Source organism: Platichthys flesus, chromosome 14 (genome assembly GCF_949316205.1).
Source record: "Platichthys flesus chromosome 14, fPlaFle2.1, whole genome shotgun sequence".
In the NCBI taxonomy this organism is placed as follows: domain Eukaryota; kingdom Metazoa; phylum Chordata; class Actinopteri; order Pleuronectiformes; family Pleuronectidae; genus Platichthys; species Platichthys flesus.
This window is the reverse complement of record NC_084958.1, coordinates 22563304-22580781: the sequence shown is the minus strand read 5'-3', so window position 1 is coordinate 22580781 and position 17478 is coordinate 22563304. Positions and strand designations below refer to the sequence as shown.

The following is a 17478-nucleotide window of genomic DNA, read 5'->3' as shown; positions in this document are numbered from 1 at the left end:
CAAAACTGCAAGCTCATGAGTTTACCTCCTCTCCCTCCTGTGCACCACGTAGTCTTCCCTTCCTCCCAGCCCTGCACTCCCCCTCCCTCCCTCCATCCCTCCATCCTCTCCGTCGCTCTGTTCTTTCTCTCTCTCCGGCTGCCTCAGGTTTCACTGCACAGGAGGTTCAATTTAAAGACAGGAGCCACATGTGTGATGTGTTACGCATGTGTTCCCTCGCCACTCGTGTGTCGGCCTCTTGTTGCTTTGCATTGTGCACAGGTCTCTTTCTGTATTACGAGTGCAAACCGAAGCTGAAATAAAGAGAATAAAACCTTGTTTGGTGCATTTAAAGCTTAATGTGCTGAGTGAAGTCTGCGGACTAATCCTACCTGCCACAGTTTTAATATCTGTACGTGGGCCGTGTCACTTTGACTATTTTTGGAGAGAATTAATCTGTGGAGCTGTCGAGCGGTTGGCTGTGTTGATCAGATACGAGGTTTTTCTTTTGAATGGTGACATTGTTCTGCTTGTGGCTTGGTGCTGTTGAGGTGTGTGTTTCTTCTGCCAGGGTTTCCCCTCTGGTTACTGTCTCGACTTGACCACCCCCCCTCACTGCTGTCGGCTGTTAGCAGAGTCGACTGGAGGGTGAACCACGGAGAGATTGTGTGATGGAGCGCTAACCTTGATGCAATCCTACTTCTATAATTAGAGAGCGGTTTGTGTTTGCGTGTGTGTGTGTGTGTGTGTTGCAAGCAGCTGGGCGGCACAAAGTTTTGAATCAACCTCTTTCTTATTGAGGCTTTTCAAATACTGTTTATTTTAGTGAACACTTGTAAAACCTTGGTACGGTTAAAGACGTGAAATGCTTTTTTCTATTCAACCTTAATGGCTCTAATGTTTACAGTGGAACATGTGATAAATAATGCAGAGTGTACAGGGATGTGTGTTACTAGTATTTAGTTTGTGTTTGTCATGAGGTTATGTTTTCACCCTTTTTTTAATTGGTTTGTTTGGAAGCAAGATTTTAGAATTACCACGAAACTTGGTGAACAGATATAAACAGTATATATATATATATATATATAAGTATGTTAAATTTGATTCAGCTCGATTGCATGTAAAGGGACTGTTTGTATGTGTTCTTATTAGTTTTAACTGCCATGTCTTCTGTGTAGTTCTCAGTCTGACATTTCTTTTACCACTTGAATTCTTTGTTTCCTCATTTATTCATTAAATTGTACAATACTAAGTCTGTCCTTGTGCTGTCCTGGCTCCTAAATGGTGGATTGAGCTCCCCATTGACATCCAGACATCATTAAGTTTACACATCTTCAGCCGAAAACTAAAAACACACCTCTTCCGACTTTACCTTGAATAAAAAAAAAAACCTAACAACTTTTAAAACTAATACTTTAGTAGCACTTAAATGGCACTTTGTAGTTTTGCTTTATTTTGAAGAAATTGTACTTTCTTGATTATTTTTGTTCTGGGTTTGTACGCTCGGGGTTGATGCACTTATTGTAAGTCAACTAAATGAAATGTAATGTAATGTTTGGGTCAATTTCGAACTTGAAGGACATTCTGGACCTCGATACTCGATAATGACATTTTCCTGCCATTATTCGCATTATTTAAAAATATCAGGAACATTTAAAAAGGTGTGTCACAAATCTTCCGCTCACTGTGGTGAAATGTTGTTGTCCTTTAGCAACATATGATACAACTTTTCACTGTGCAAGGCCTTTGCATCTCCCTGAAAACCCCAAAACTTTCAAGTTCAATGGTCAAAGCCCCCAAAGCTTGGCCCTTTTCAGCTCTTTGATGAAAGACCAGATTGTGATGAAGAAGGATCGACAGACAGAAGATAGTTCTCAGGTGATGGAGAGAGAAGAAATGTAGAGGAGGAGGGTTCAAGACCTCTGGCAGCCTCCTCTTTTCTCTGCTTGTGATTGTGTGGCCTTGATTTAAACCCTCCTTCCCACGCAGTCTTAATATTTATAACTTAAGGAGCGCAGCCTTTGCCCCACCCACACACACACACACACACACACACACCCACACACACACCCACACACACATATACACACATCGTCCGGCACCGCAGGACGGGGCAGTTGTTAATTCTGCTGTGAGTAGATGGCAGCAGTCCAGGCCCTTGAATTCCACTTGGCACTTACATGGGGAGGAATGTTTGGCTCTTGAACTGTGCGGAGCTGCCGGGGCTCCACAGCCAGGACCAGGTGACGTATACGTGGGAGCACGTGAGACTGAGCTCGCAAGTTCTCGCAATACATCTGAAAACTTTGATTCTCGTTTAGGCATGCTGCGCACCCTGCAACTTTTTAAAGTTCAATTAATCTGCTGAAATAAAGGCCTTGTAAAAGTTACCATAGCAGGAAGGGAAATTTGAATGATCAATATTCAGATTACTTTCTTGAATTCATGATTTAAAATTCAGATTTTCCTCTATTCTGAGATGTTTGATTAGAGTAAGTATGAAACTTTTTGACACACGTGTACAACCATGTTAGCCGAGTGGTCGTAGTTTCTCGACACCACGCGCACACGACTGTCTTTGTTCAGAAACCTGTTTTGTGGTTTCACGCACATCACGTCGCACTCAGACGGCTTTTTCCAATTTCCGCCTCTCGACTCACTGGTGTCATTATGCTCCCGTGAAAGGGTCTTTTGTCTTTTGTCTCTTACTTCAACCTGGCTTTGAAACTGCAGAGCAGGTCACATGTGAGGCTGCAGCCCTGTCTCACTTGTGCACACAGCCGAACATGAGATGACCCTGAGAGGGGATGTGTCAGCCTGCGACGGGGGGGATGTTTGTCTGCAAGATAAGTTTGGGGGTCATATTTGAAGAAGTCCGATATCGGGAGAAAACGATCGACTCACAAAAACATAGGCACTCCCACCCCCCCCCCCCCCCCCCCCCCCCCCCCTGAAGGTTTCCCCTAGACTTTCTGAATTCTCAAGGACAATAGTTGTAGTCAACTTTTATTTATCCAGGGAGGGTTCACTTCCAAAAACGAGCCTTTTTCCATCAGTGACCTTCTTCGTGTTTTGCAGGAAGTTGTCTGGAGTTTGCCTTTCACATGTGAAGTACATGTCAGGAACATGTGACCTCAGTGCATGTCTGAAAACAGCTTTAGATACCACACGTTAAATAAGATGACATTAAACCTTCTGTATGTCTTTAATCCATCGGTCATTAGTGTTTCCTGCTGCGAGGATGGAGCACATGTTGACACAGATTGTATTAGGTTGTGTCTCTTTTCCACCCTCCACTAGATAAGTGCAGCAGCTTCCACCACTTTATTGCCTTAAAGTGACCTCCTCCATCTGGCCTTGGTTTAAAATCCCCCCCCCACTCTCTTAATCCCAAATCTACAATCACTTAATTATTCTCTTAGATCTTCCGTGTTCCACATGTTGTTTTTCCACTCCGACCATTCGAGCCTAATTAAGAGTGAAGATGGAAAACACAAGAGAATGCACATTTTTTTCTTACAAGGGAACAAGAACACATTTTGATCTGCTGAGGCCCCCCCCTGCCAATCGGTCCAAAGTATTTTGCTCGATAACATCCTCGAGGGAACTATCTTCACTTGTTGTCCTATTCGTCTGAATCCTCCAAATCCGAGTGGACGTAGGAGCAGGAGGAGGAGGAGCAGGAGGAGTATAAGGAGTTGGAAGAGGAGGAGGAGGAGCTGGTGGAGCTGCTGGTGGTTGTGGGGAGACTGATGTTAGACAGCAACGGCTCAGATTCTGATTCTGTCGACTCATCTGTCGACTCATCTTGCATTGAGCTGAATATCTCCTCAGTTTCATAGTCCCACATCTCCTCCAGCGATGGGTTCTCCTGGTCGTACCAGTCCATGTCAATCAACTCCTCCCAAAAATCCACCTCACACTGTTGAAAATATATTTAAGAACATTATTTCACCTCAGGCAACGTGAACATTCTTCAGTTGTTTGTTTGTTAGCAGGATTACACTCTTACTTCCCCCTATTATAATGGATTCATTGAAATTACAGTAATCAGAAGCCGCCCCACCTCATGGTCTATTATCATGTTGTTGATGTAGATCTGATCAAATGACTTGAGGTTGTTGAACAGCCGCTCCATCTCGTCTAACGGGTACTCTTCGTCGAGATCTAGCTGCAACATTTTACATGTTTGGACTTCCATTGAATTCAGAACAATCCCCATTGGCTTCTACAAGGATTAAATCATCAAAGTCAAAAAGCATGTCCATCATAGAAGGTAGCTCCAAGGTTGTTTTCATCACAGGAGAGACCGTTTTCTACTAGGGTCTGAGACGCCTTTGAAGATTCCTCTTCTTTATTCAGTTTATCGACCCGGTGGAGTAACGGCCGTCTACTGTGTTGGTTCATCGGCCCTGGAGTTACCGTAATACCAGTTCAATGTGCAATCAAATCAATTAAAATCCATTCCTATAACAATCAATCTAATAAATGGGGAAATTGCCAGGCAGCAGTAGAAGAAGAATCTTAAAAGGCTTTTATAGTTTTTTTTTAAAAGGTTTCTCAGGTTTATTTTGCAAAGAAGAAGACAGGTAGCAGTAGTGCAGGTTGTTGTTGGTTGGTTAATAAACCAAACGAAGAAGAAGAAGAAGAAGAAGAAGAAGAAGAAGAAGAAGAAACAGAAGCAACTGATGATGCGAACGAGAATAAAATGGCTGTATGCCGAGATGTGTCCCTGTGGAGTCTGGCTGCAGGGGTTTCAATGCAACATCCACAATTGGTTGGTGAGAGATCTGGAGAATCCAGAGGCCCTCTGTCCAAATGTCCTAGAGGAAATTATGTCTGATCCACCGAGTGGGCCACATGGGTTTCACAGTGCTGCCGTTCAAACCAGTAGCCAGTCAGATATACCGTTTTGCCCCAGCGCCCCCTCGGGATCAGCCTGCCGTGCTGTTGTGATTAAAAGCCCCAAACTCCTGAAGTTACACAACTGAAGATATGTCCCTAACATGGGGTTGGCATCTTAATGTAGTCGACCTTCAATGTTTTGTGTTTCTAAAATGAGTCCGCACAACACCCCCAACCCCCCCACACAACCGTCATGATGGCCCTTGCCTGCTTCCACGCCTTGTTTGATCTGATTCCAGATCTGTCTTAGTTTTTTTTTAACTGCACTTTAGATGAGAGTCTGTCAGATTAGCGTCATGGGACTCACAATTAGGCCCGGAGGGAATCGAGGAGGAGGAGGAGGAGGATGCTTGGAAATCACTGTCGAGACGGTGGGAGTCTGAAGAGTCCACATCAGTGTTGGTGTGTGTTGTTTCTCCACCTCTGAACTTCCATAACCTTGTTTACTACGTGAGCGGGTCTCCTTTCTTAAGTTTGTCACCGTGACGTTTGCTGCGAGCTATTTTTACCACATGAACTCGTCCCCGCAGAATGACCCACACACACACACACACACACACACACACACACACACACACACACACACACACACACACACACACACACACACACACACACACAGCTCGATCATAACACCACATTACACTTCATCTGAACTGAACACTGACTTGCAGAAAAGCCCCGACTCTATAGGCTGCAGTTCATCATCATATTAAGTTTTCTCATTAGAGTGAACAGAAAATACATATTTTTGAAATTTGATCAATATTTCACGAACGTCTTGAGGGAATCTCTTCAAACTCGGTGCAAATGTTCCTGTAGACTCAAAGATGAAGTGAGTAAACTATTTGTTGGTAAACAATGAAAGGTCGAGGATGTTGTGACCTCGTAAAACCCTCTTTGCCCAACACGACAGTTTGAGTCTGACTCGATGTTCTTCTGCCATAAATCAAACTGTTGTGGCACAAGAACAGATTCATTTGGAACAAATAACTTTTCTTTTATTACTTCAAAATGTCAGACAACAGCAGCTTGTAAACCAGCTCTTAAGCTCAGAAACCTACAGTGACTTGTTTGCATTAGTCTGTTGACTGATGAAGATCTGGTGAGCTGCGGCTGCTTCCTGCGTCTGAGTGTCAGATAAGAGTTTTACAGCTTTAGTTTCCAGTGGCTCAGATCTCAGGAGACCAACCGGGACATTCATTTTAAACTAAAGCTTTAAGTTGTGTTTTGTAATTTCAATTTAAAAATCAAAATAAAACCTACACGTGATTCAATGACGCTGGAGCTTTTTGGTCTCAACCAATGGGACTAATGGAGATCTTCTTGGGTGTGAGCAGAGATTTGCCTGTAAAATAACATCTCCCCTCAGAAATCCTTAAACCTCATTCCCTTGTTTGTGTCAGTGAAGAACTTAACATCTTCTCTGGCTGTTCGTGGTTTTTAACGTCTGCCTCTTCTCTCCTGCTGGTTTCCCAGGATGCCGGTTACTGGCTGCAGGTCCACCGGCTGGAACACGGGGACGGTGGCATCCTGGACCTGGACGATGTGCTCTGCGACGTGGCCGACGACAAAGACCGGGTGAGTGATGCTGACTCTGCACTGATGCTGATGTGCAGAAGCTTTTGCTGTTTTTCCACCTGCCTCGATGTTCCAGAGCTCGAGAAGAGATTCTGTGAAAACTGGTGAACTTTGAGAATTCTCTGTTTGACTCATGACATCACACCATCATGATGGACGTCAGCTTTCCCCTCGTTGTGTGGTTGCTAGTTATCATGTGTGAATCATAGACTGTAAACAAAGATGGACGACATAGCAGCTCCCAAAAATGAAGCCCAAAACATCTGGATCGCCACCTGGTGGTTGGCTGCAGTTTAGCTCATGAATAAGTTTGACAGTTTTCATCTGGGAAACAGGAAGTGCTCCTCTCTCGTGCACCAAACCAGCGTTTATCCAGCGTTGTTTATCATCTCTTGGATGCATGAAGGCCTCTGTGTGTTGACATTAGTCGACATTATCTCTCCTGTTAATCTAGTGTGAATAAAGATAAATGTGTAACACTGACTTTCAGCCCCTGGAATGTTAAATTGTGCCAGATTTAATCTGCAGATGACGTAAACACGTGACCAGAATATTATCTCTGTCTTGGTCTAGTCGATTATTTTGATTTAGCGTTTGCACGTGACGTTAATTCCTTAGATTAACCCGTGAGCGTGTCGAGCACCTGGCTCCTCACGGGTCCGGTTCACCCGTCGCCTTCGGTGCAGTTTCTCTCCTTCCACATTTTTTCATGTGGAATCGATGAAGGGTTCTGATCCTGACTGACAGCCAGGAGGTCACAGGGTCACATTCTCTCCTGTTTAGGGTACTTCTGCAAACAACCACAGATTATGAGACAATTCAAAGCTTGTTTGTTGGTTACACAAGAGCTACACAACTGGTTTCCTTGAAACTTGGTGGAAAGATGGGACGAGAAAGATCCCAGTATGTTCCCGTCCAGATCCAGGAACTCGTTAAATGTGGTTTCAAACGAGGGTGCGACTTTGAAATGACACATCTTGGAAATATATTTAAACTGTATTTCTCTTTATAGTAGAATGTGTGTGTGTGTGCAGTTTAATGTGAAGTACAACTCCGTTACAAGTTACAGTTGAGCCGCGGTGTCTTGTTTGAGCTTGTGAGAGAAACGGTTACAAACTTAAAGGATTTTTTTTTTTTCTTACGCCGTTGGTGGCGAGCGCTCTCTTTCCCACAAGTCTGTCATCCCGGTGGTTAAAGACCCTCCAGCTGAGAGTGGTTATCCGTTTGTAGGTGTGCCGCCTCTAGACGAGCTGTCATTATTTGGTCCTTCATACCTCTCTCTCTCTCTCTCTCTCGCTCTCTCTCTCTCTCTCTCTCTCTCTCTCTCTCTCTCTCTCCCCTCTCTCTCTCTCCCCTCTCTCTCTCTTTCTCTCTCTCTCTCTCTCTCCCCTCTCTCTCTCTGTCTCCGCCCCTCTCCCCCTCGTCCCTGCAGGCGTCCTCCGCTGCAGAGAGTGTATACATTTCATACACGACAACCCTTCAGCCTCACTGACACACATCAACAGCGTCTCACCGCGTTGACACAACCCCCCCCCTCCCCTGGGGCATGTGGGAATGTCCTGGTTCCCAGTAGGCCGTGCAAAAAAAAACTTTAAATGCTTTTACGCAAGATAATAATAGGTTGAAAGTTTAATTTGTATTTAGTGGACATTTGATGTTTCCGTCAATAACCATCATTTAGTTGAAAAGGGTAAAAAGGAAATGACCGGGGCTTGTTTTTCCCAGAGCTCGAGGGGACGTTTGTTTTTCCCACCTGCAGTCATGAGTCTTTGTAAAGCAGAGAATTATGATTAAGACATAAAAACACAGACTGATATGTTTTCATTCACTTTAAACTTATCCAGTAAATATAAAAGTTCAACTGTGGGATGCAAAAGTATTTCTTGAGTTTGTTCTCAGAGGTTATAATTGATATAATACAAATCCTGCTTGATTTATATTAATTTAAATTGGACTTTTGCTCTTAAACATCACAGCAGATTTCTTGCAGGATGGATCATTGAGTCATAGGGCCCAAATATGGATATAACTGAAATATAAACACATATCAAGTATTAATCCTCTGTTAGGAAAATATGTGAGAAGTGTTTGGGTCATATTGGAAAAAAACCGACTAAGATTTTATAAGTAATTCATGGTTTTACAAGGAAAGAGGGAAGATGGATGCTGGTTCTATTTAGCTTATGCTTCTGTGATTAGAATCTCACCCTCCTGTGATTATTTAAGTCTCCTTGTGAAGATGCGGTGGAATTGAAACGTAGGATTTGTGGTGACGAGCGGGCGAAGTTCTCCGCCTGCAGCTGCTGAGGTGAGGCAGCTGCTGCTCAGCCAGACGCAGGTTAGGAATCAAACCCGTGTGAGGACACTAGTTGAGGATTTATCTGTGTTTTTTTCCTGTTCGACTAGAAAATTCCAAATCATAACAAATAGTTGTTGGACGCATTCCGGCTGCTCATCCCTAAAACTCTGTGATAGAACCGGCCCTGCAGAGTTTCTGCAGTTCACTGAACTCTCCACAACTCCAGCTAAAAGCTTTTGTTTGTCAGTGAAGAATAATAAATGATGCAAGTAGTGAAATGTTGACATTCTAATCCAAAAGATTTATGCCGGTGCCGGTGGAGATGGACGACGGGCATCGAACTGTCTCCCGCCGAATCTTTGTTTGTTGTCAGCTTGAGCACAGCGAGGAGAGAGAGGCCTCTGCTGGCCCACATCCCAGTTGTGTGTGTGTGTGTCCTTTGTGTGTGTGTGTGTGTGTGTGTGTGTGTGTGTGTGTGTGTGTGTGTGTGTGTGTGTGTGTGTGTGTGTGTGTGTGTGTGTGTGTGTGTGTGTGTGTGTGTGTGTGTGTGTGTGTGTGTGTGTGTGTGTGTGTGTGTGTGTGTGTGTGTGTGTGTGTGTGTGTGTGTGTGTGTGTGTGTGTGTGTGTGTGTCCTGACCTCTGGCAGATACTTGTTGCTGTGTCAGAATCAGTTGGATTCATGCTGTGGAGTTTTGTACATGAGAAGTGTCTCTCTCTTTATCTGTCTAGTTCTATTCATCTGTCTCTCTCTCTTTATTTGTCTCTCTAGCCATCTATTTATCTATAATATGCTTCTCTCTCTATATCTATATCTCTTTATCTATATATATACATCTCTATTTCTGTCTCTCTCTCTCTTTATCTGTCTTTTTCTATTCATCTGTCCCTCTCTCTCTATTTGTCTCTCTCTATCAATCGATTTATCTACAATATGCTTCTCTCTCTATATCTCTCTCTCTCTCTCTCTCTCTCTCTCTCTCTCTCTGTCTCTCTCTCTCTCTCTATACATATATATTTTATATATCTCTTTATTTATATATACATCTCTATATATGTCTCTCTCTCGCTCTCCTCTGCACAATCCGTCTCCATCGCTCAAATTGAAAAGTGAAAAACAGTCAAACACAAACAGTTCAGTGTGTTTCCTTGTTTCATGTCCTCGGTGTGGACCAGTGTCTGTTACTGTACTGTGATCAACCAGTGTCTCCTCTCATGAGCGTGGACGTGTCCTGGTCGAGAGACGGAGGAGGACGAGGGTGTCTCCTCGTGTCCGAGCCGGGCCGGTGGTCTCCTGGCAGCTGTGACTCACCCCGCTCATTCCTCCGGAGCTTTTTAAAGACCGGCAGGAATGACCGGACACTTTTATTAGCTTCCACTGGAATGAGACAGGCCGCAGGGATCCATCTGGGGAATACAAGTATATATACTGTATGTTTTTAGTACTGTGTGTGTGTGTGTGTGTGTGTGTGTGTGTGTGTGTGTGTGTGTGTGTGTGTGTGTGTGTGTGTGTGTGTGTGTGTGTGTGTGTGTGTGTGTGTGTGTGTGTGTGTGTGTGTGTGTGTGTGTGTGTGTGTGTGTGTGTGTGTGTGTGTGTCTTTTTAAGGTGGAGTTGTGTGTCTCTTCTTGTGTATGTTTCCTTCAAGCCAGGAAAAATGGCAGTTTCCCAAGATGCCAGCGTCTTTCCATCCATTTATCATCCTTCCTTCGCCTTCTGCCTTTTCTTTTTCAACCCCCCCCCCCCCCCCCCTTAGTAAGGGAGCTAAGCTATGTGCGCTCGGCCGTGACCTTTATCGACCTCTGGCAGCTCGATCGCAGACAGCTCCTTGGATGGTCATCGTGCTGAGGTCGTGGAAAATAGTTTTCGGATTCGCTGGAAAGTGTCGTAAAAACTGTGTTAACGCACAAAGCACACAGAGTTGTGTTGTACTTTAATAACTACTCAGTGTGGGGGGTTTATCATGCTGCAGGTAACCATCCCAACAGTTACTTTGTGCTATTATATTGCTTATTTTTCTATTTATTATCGTAAAGTTGCTTAATATTAATAATAATAATATTAATATTTGCATAATTACGTCTTCAAACGAGGCACAATTTGATTCGAGATACTTGTCAAAATATACACATCTATGTGCCTACATACGAACACACACAAACACACACTGACACACACTGACACACACTGACACACACTGACATACCGCAGGTGTCCGGTGACGAGCTCGTCCCTACACATGCTCCTGCAGCGATGCCATGACCCTGAATGATGGCACCTGGGCTGTGCCAACACATTCCACTGTGTGTGTCTGTGTGTGTGTGTGTGTGTGTGTGTGTGTGTTGTCAGGGTGTGTGTTGTCGGGGTGTGCCGCACAGCTGCGTCCACCGCTACTCCATCACTGACATCACATATCTGGTTCCAGTCAGCATGGAGTCACATTTTTTTTAGCTTTGAACGTTTGTTGTCGTACGTTTGTTTTACTTTGTGTGTCGTTTGTCACATTGTGTGAATATATAATAAGTAGTTTCACATCTCCAACAATTTCCCAGTATAAGCATTTCCTTCTTTCATTGTAAATGGTGTTGCTTGGTAGAAAAAGGGGAATTCCTTATTCTGGAATATTTTGTAAGAGTTGGTTTTTGGTTTGTGTGTTTGTGTTTGTGTGTGTGTGTGTGTGTGTGTGTTTGTGTGTGTGTGTGTGTGTGTGTGTGTGTGTGTGTGTGTGTGTGTTTGTGTGTGTGTGTGTGTGTGTGTGTGTGTGTGTGTTTGCCCTGGATCACGACGATGTCCCCGTCTGAGCTGAGTTTAGACGCGTCCCACCGAGCCGGGGACGAGCAGACACTCGAGGGGCCGTGAGGTTAAATAAACCCAGAGGAGTTTCTTATAACGACTCCTTCAGTCGCCTGTCGGAACACATCAACACACACTCAGACTGCCAGTGACATGTGTGTAGTGTGTATTTGTGTTGGTTGTGATTTGATACTTGAGAGATGTGTGTGTCTGTCAACTGCTGCCATTTAAATCCGGCCTCAGCTGCATTAACTGAAAGACCTACTTGGTCTGATCAAGGTTGAGCTTTTCATAATTGTGAGATAACGCTGGATGGTTTAATTATTAATAATGCTTCATGTGAGTCCTTTGACAATCTGTGGTGCTCTGATCTGAGTTTGATGGTCATGGAGAATTTATGAACTCTCCCATAAATATTTCCTTTTCTGTAGTTTGTTCCCTTTTTCTTCAATTAACCCGGAACACGAATTAATAAGAAAATCGTTTAAAATACCAGATTTGAACTGATAAATCCTTAAAGTCATAATAAAACCTGACAGTTAATAATGAAGCTTTGGAGTTATAGAAAAATGAAATCTCAATAAGGCTGAAGGTAAATATAGAACACAAGTCCATAAGCAGAGAGTTATTGTGTATATGGATGTAAACACAAACATTTCAGTGTAAGTTTACACACGTGTACATATTTCATGCTCAGACCGCTCTCCTGCTATAACCTCTGATTTATGATTCATCCTCCTGAGAGCGACGCCCACCGTCCTCACGTTCGGAATCGAACCTGTTTCAGCTGACACCCATAAAAAAAACCCACTGTGGTGTTTACACAGATCGACCCTGTGTCTCCGTGTGGCTCATTTGTTATGTGTGTTGATATTGATTGTGTGAGTGCAGACACGGGAAGACGCCGTGAGACTGAATCCCGCCGGGGCCCCGTCCTCACAGAGGCTGGGTGACATGGAGAGATGGAATATGATATTGGCAGAGTTTGCAAAAGACAGTTTGTCAATTAATAAACAAGAGACTTCTTCATTTGGCAAATTCCAAACTCAGCCTGACTGATTATTGAAGCCGTTACAACATTTGGGAATGTCATTTTCCCAATTTTGATTTTAATATCAAGCAAATTAAAAAGCCTTTTGGAAATTATGTCGTTATCAACAATGACCAAGAAAGATAAATGAGGCTTTTTATTTTACAGTTAAACCATGAACTGTATCATGAATAACTGTAAATATAAAGAAAACTCAACCAGAGAAATGGAACTTGAATTGAGAAAATAAGCTATTTCCCTTTTACATTAATTATCAACACATCTTTTCTGCATTGTGAATTTTGTAAAAGATAATCTTTCATATCGACAAACTTGATCTGTTGACATTTAGTTTGAAATGGGGTAGGGCAATGTGGAGTCTGCAGCTGTGGCTCAGGGAGAGGAGAGGGTCGTCCACTAATTGGAAGGTTGGGGGTTTGATTCCCAGTCCCTTCCCCCACTGAACCACAAATGTGTAACAAGTGTGCGGTAAACTTGGTGTGAATGTGTAAAACAGTTTGGTTGTTAAGAGTCAGTCCACTGAACACAACTCAACGACCATCCATGTTCTTCATCAGAGTGAAAACGTGTGTGGTGGTGAAAAGAGAAATCTAAAATAAGCTCCGGTAGATTGGGACTGAGGCTCTCGTTAAATAATTAAACAATCATCAGTTTCAGCTATCATCCTCTCTCTCTCTCTCTCTCTCTCTCTCTCTCTCTCTCTCTCTCTCTCTCTCTCTCTCTCTCTCTCTCTCTCTCTCTCTCTCTCTCTCTCTCTCTCTCTCTCTCTCTCTCTCTCTCTCTCTCTCTCTCTCTCTCTCTCTCTCTCTCTCTCTCTCTCTCTCTCTCTCTCACTCTCACATACTTCCCCTCATTCTTCAAACTGCTCATGTTGGTGACTCCAGCAGAATCTTCATCACTTCCTGTTCGCCCGCCGCCACATTCCAGCAAAGTGAAAGTTAACCAGCAGAATGTGAGGAGATGTTTTCCCTCATCTGACGTCTGTGTGTCATCAAACCACACCCACCCACCTGACTCCTCCTCCTCCTCCTCCTCCTGCTCCTGAGTGAGCGTAAGCGATGACCTAATTTATTCCTGACCAACCCGCCTCCCTCTTCCTCCCTCTCCTCCTCCTCCTCCTACCTCCCCCTCTTCAGCCTCCTAATGAGAACAAGATGACAACCCTGTGGCCGACTGAGCCGGGGTGACACAGGAACTGAGAGGCCGACAGAGGAGGAGCCTCGACTGACGGAATATGACGCATCACATTTCATGAACGCTATTGTAATATTGTGCAGGACCTTAAGTAACAGAAGTTTGTTTCACCGGCTCTGTTAGCAACTTTTCTGGAGGACACCAATAGTGTTTGATGCCAACCGTCTCTTGTGTGCTGCTCAAAATCGAGCTTTCCCTGTGAGCTTCAAGGCGGCGCAGGGGGACAAGCGGGTGTGCGGCCCTGTCCCTTGTTGGTGTTGGTTGCCATGACTGTTCCTGCAATCAGGCTCTTGATTAATCTGTTGATTGCCATTTTTTTTTTTTTTTATGGTGGAGCATTTATACCTTTTCAAACTGGTGGTTCACCCACAGACCAGTAAACGTTTCTCATGTCGACTTCATGGAAACACTGGAAAAAAGACGACACCTTTTAAATACAGTGTTGAGTGTTGTTCCAGGTTCGTTGTGTAATGTGATTACACACACACACACACACACACACACACTCTGAAGCAGTGTCAGCGTTTCACCTTGAGTAATTGTCACCCACACACACTGCGTCATGATTGCTCCATTGTGAGTGTGTGGATTGTGTATATGTGTGAATTTCATGTAAAGTACATTTGTGTGTCCTTTTGTGCGTTTTGTTTCTGTGCGCTTGTCGTCTCCTGCTGTGGAGCAGACGTCCCTCTGTCTCTGCTCCTGTCAGACCTCAGAGAACACAACACCTCCGGGCTGGAGAACCCCCGATATGGGTAAATAGAAATGAATCTGTGTTACAATAATATATTTTATTATTGTGCACTACAGCAGAGTCGGAACACAAGGGATTGTGTTTCGTTGTGTGTGTATGAACGTGACTTTTGCAGCCAATGGGTCGAAGATCCAGAAAGATGTGAATCTGAAAATATATCTCTGAAAGTAATCGAGGAACAATCTGAAGCTGATAAAGATCAGATCCTTCTTTCTCATCACGTGACGTCATGAAGAACTCAACCACAGTTCAAACTCTCATTTCTCCTCATAGATCTGCGTTTTATAGAACTAAAGATTGTTATGTGTGTGTGTGTGTTTAAAGTTTTAGAGGATCTGCACAAACACAGAGTTCCTCGTGGAATCTGCGGTGGACGAGAAGAAAAGGCAGCAGCTGGCAGCCGGACAGGAAAAGAGCTTTCTTCTGAAAACCATTGTTTGGGATTTTTTTATTCTAGAAACTCGATCTCGGACGGGGGGGGGGGGTCAAGGTGTTTAATCTTAATTACAGTGAGATCAACGTCAGGAGGAGACAAAGACGTTGTTTGAGGAGTCAACAGGAGAATCAGGATTACTCACAACAGATGTGTGTATTTGTGATAATGAGATTAGCCCCCCCCCTTCACTTCTTATTCTCTATTGTCTTCTCTCCATCCATCATTCCCTCCTTTTCTCCTCGTCTGTTGTTGCATCTGAGCACATTTCTACTCGACAGTTTTCTGCCCAGACGTTTCAGTCGAGTCATGAACTTGGCTTCCTGGATTTTTCCAGCTCATTTCAAACCATCTGTGAAGCATCAGCCGAGTTTCCAGCCTGAACACTTCTCTCATGTTTCCTCTGATGCCGCAGAACTGATACCAAGGACCTCTTCTGCCCTCTGGAGGCCGTGTGGTGATGGTGCATTGTGTCCTCACTTATTCCCTCATAGGTTACAGCTCAGAAAATCAACTAGAAGAGTTTTGAACTGATCGTTTCTCAGCAGCCTCGGGATAAACCTGCTGACTCCTGTGGGCCAGACCTTCTGCTTTAATCCAACTGATGAGCTCTGACTGTGAAACAGAATGAGAGCTTTGATTTGTCTGCTTATTTTTAAAGGAAACTTCATCAGAGGGTGAAATCCACTGCTGTTTCATTCTTTCTTCAGGTGTGAACAGGATCAGAAAGTCGTAATGTATTTTTGTGTTTTATTATCAAATTAACTTGGAGCCGCTGAACCACAGGAGCAACACGACGAGGCCACATAGACAAACAGAGGCTGTGAATCTGCAGCGTGTGAATCTGCAGATTGTGGTTCTGCAGCTTGAGAATCTGCAGCTTGTGAATCTGCAGCTTGTGGTTCTGAAGCTTGTGGTTCTGCAGCTTGTGAATCTGCAGATTGTGGTTCTGCAGCTTGTGGTTCTGCAGCCTGTGGTTCTGCAGCCTGTGGTTCTGCAGCTTGTGAATCTTCAGATTGTGGTTCTGCAGCTTGTGATCCTGCAGCTTGTGAATCTGCAGCTTGTGAATCTGCAGCTTGTGAATCTTGCAGCTTGTGAATCTGAAGCGTCTGGTTCTGAAGCTTGTGAATCTGCAGCTTGTGAATCTGAAGCTTGTGATTCTGCAGATTGTGGTTCTGCAGCTTGTGAATCTTGCAGCTTGTGAATCTGAAGCGTCTGGTTCTGCAGCTTGTGAATCTTCAGATTGTGGTTCTGAAGCTTGTGAATCTGCAGCTTGTGAATCTGAAGCTTGTGAAATTTGCAGCTTGTGAATCTGAAGCTTGTGAATCTGCAGCTTGTGGTTCTGCAGCTTGTGATCCTGCAGCTTGTGATCCTGCATCTTGTGAATCTGAAGCTTGTGAATCTGCAGCTTGTGAATCTTGCAGCTTGTGAATCTTGCAGCTTGTGAATCTTGCAGCTTGTGAATCTTGCAGCTTGTGAATCTTGCAGCTTGTGAATCTGCAGCTTGTGATCCTGCAGCTTGTGAATCTGAAGCTTGTGAATCTGCAGCTTGTGAATCTGCAGCTTGTGAATCTGAAGCTTGTGAATCTGAAGCTTGTGAATCTTGGAGCTTGTGAATCTGAAGCTTGTGAATCTGCAGCTTGTGAATCTTGCAGCTTGTGGTTCTGCAGCTTGAGAATCTGCAGCTTGTGAATCTGCAGCTTGTGGTTCTTCAGCCTCTCTCAGCCGACCTCTCTGACCCATCGGGGGCCGCCTGCTGGTTTATTGTGCTTGGTCATGGTCTGGTGCTGAGGGTGGAGGTCGTGCAGTACACCCAGTGCACAGTGGTCATTTCTGAAAACTCACAGTGGGTGTTTACAGCGGGGGGGCTCAGTGATAATAAACACGACTCGAGGAAACCAGTAGTTTTAGAAACTGTTGCTCCAAAGAACCAGGAACTTTGTTCTGTGACTGTTCACAAAACACTGAACTGACGCCTTGAGGAGAAAAATGTACAGTTTTGTTTGTTGTGGAAATTCTCTTCATCAGTTCTGACGAGTGGCTCCAGAGACCGAGTTTAAAATCAGCTGGTGCATCGATTTTCTGGAATGGATTCTGGTTTTCCTTCTGTTTATTAAACTTGCGGGGGCGGTTATTCACATTAAAGTTCGTTTGGGCCAAACCCACAACACTCATTGATGGAAAACCACTTTTTCTTTTCCAGGTTTAGCTCAGCATTTAAACTCTTTGTTACGGGAACTAAACTAAATTACAGAAACTCTGACGCTTACACCAGGAACCCACACTGTACTGATTAACATCACTGTTCTGAAAACAATATGTTTGTGTGAGATCAGGAGAGGGGGTGTCAATACATTTATATAAATATATTATTTTATATTCTTGACTTCTGAAGTATGATCCTTAGCTTTTTTTGTTTCATGTTACAGGAGGATTTTTACACACACACACACACACACACACACACAGACACAGACACACACACACACACACA

At 44.0% G+C, this 17478-nt stretch overlaps 1 protein-coding gene across 1 annotated transcript in view; it reads left to right on the top strand.

The window, feature by feature from the left end:
* The window catches only part of pard3ab (par-3 family cell polarity regulator alpha, b), a gene marked incomplete in the record, with an annotated part of 167119 nt that overhangs the window by 22302 nt on the left and 127339 nt on the right, over positions 1–17478 (top strand). Inside the window, 1 exon segment of the mRNA XM_062404070.1 lies at positions 6364–6465. Within this exon segment, the coding sequence (XP_062260054.1) occupies positions 6364–6465 (102 nt within the window).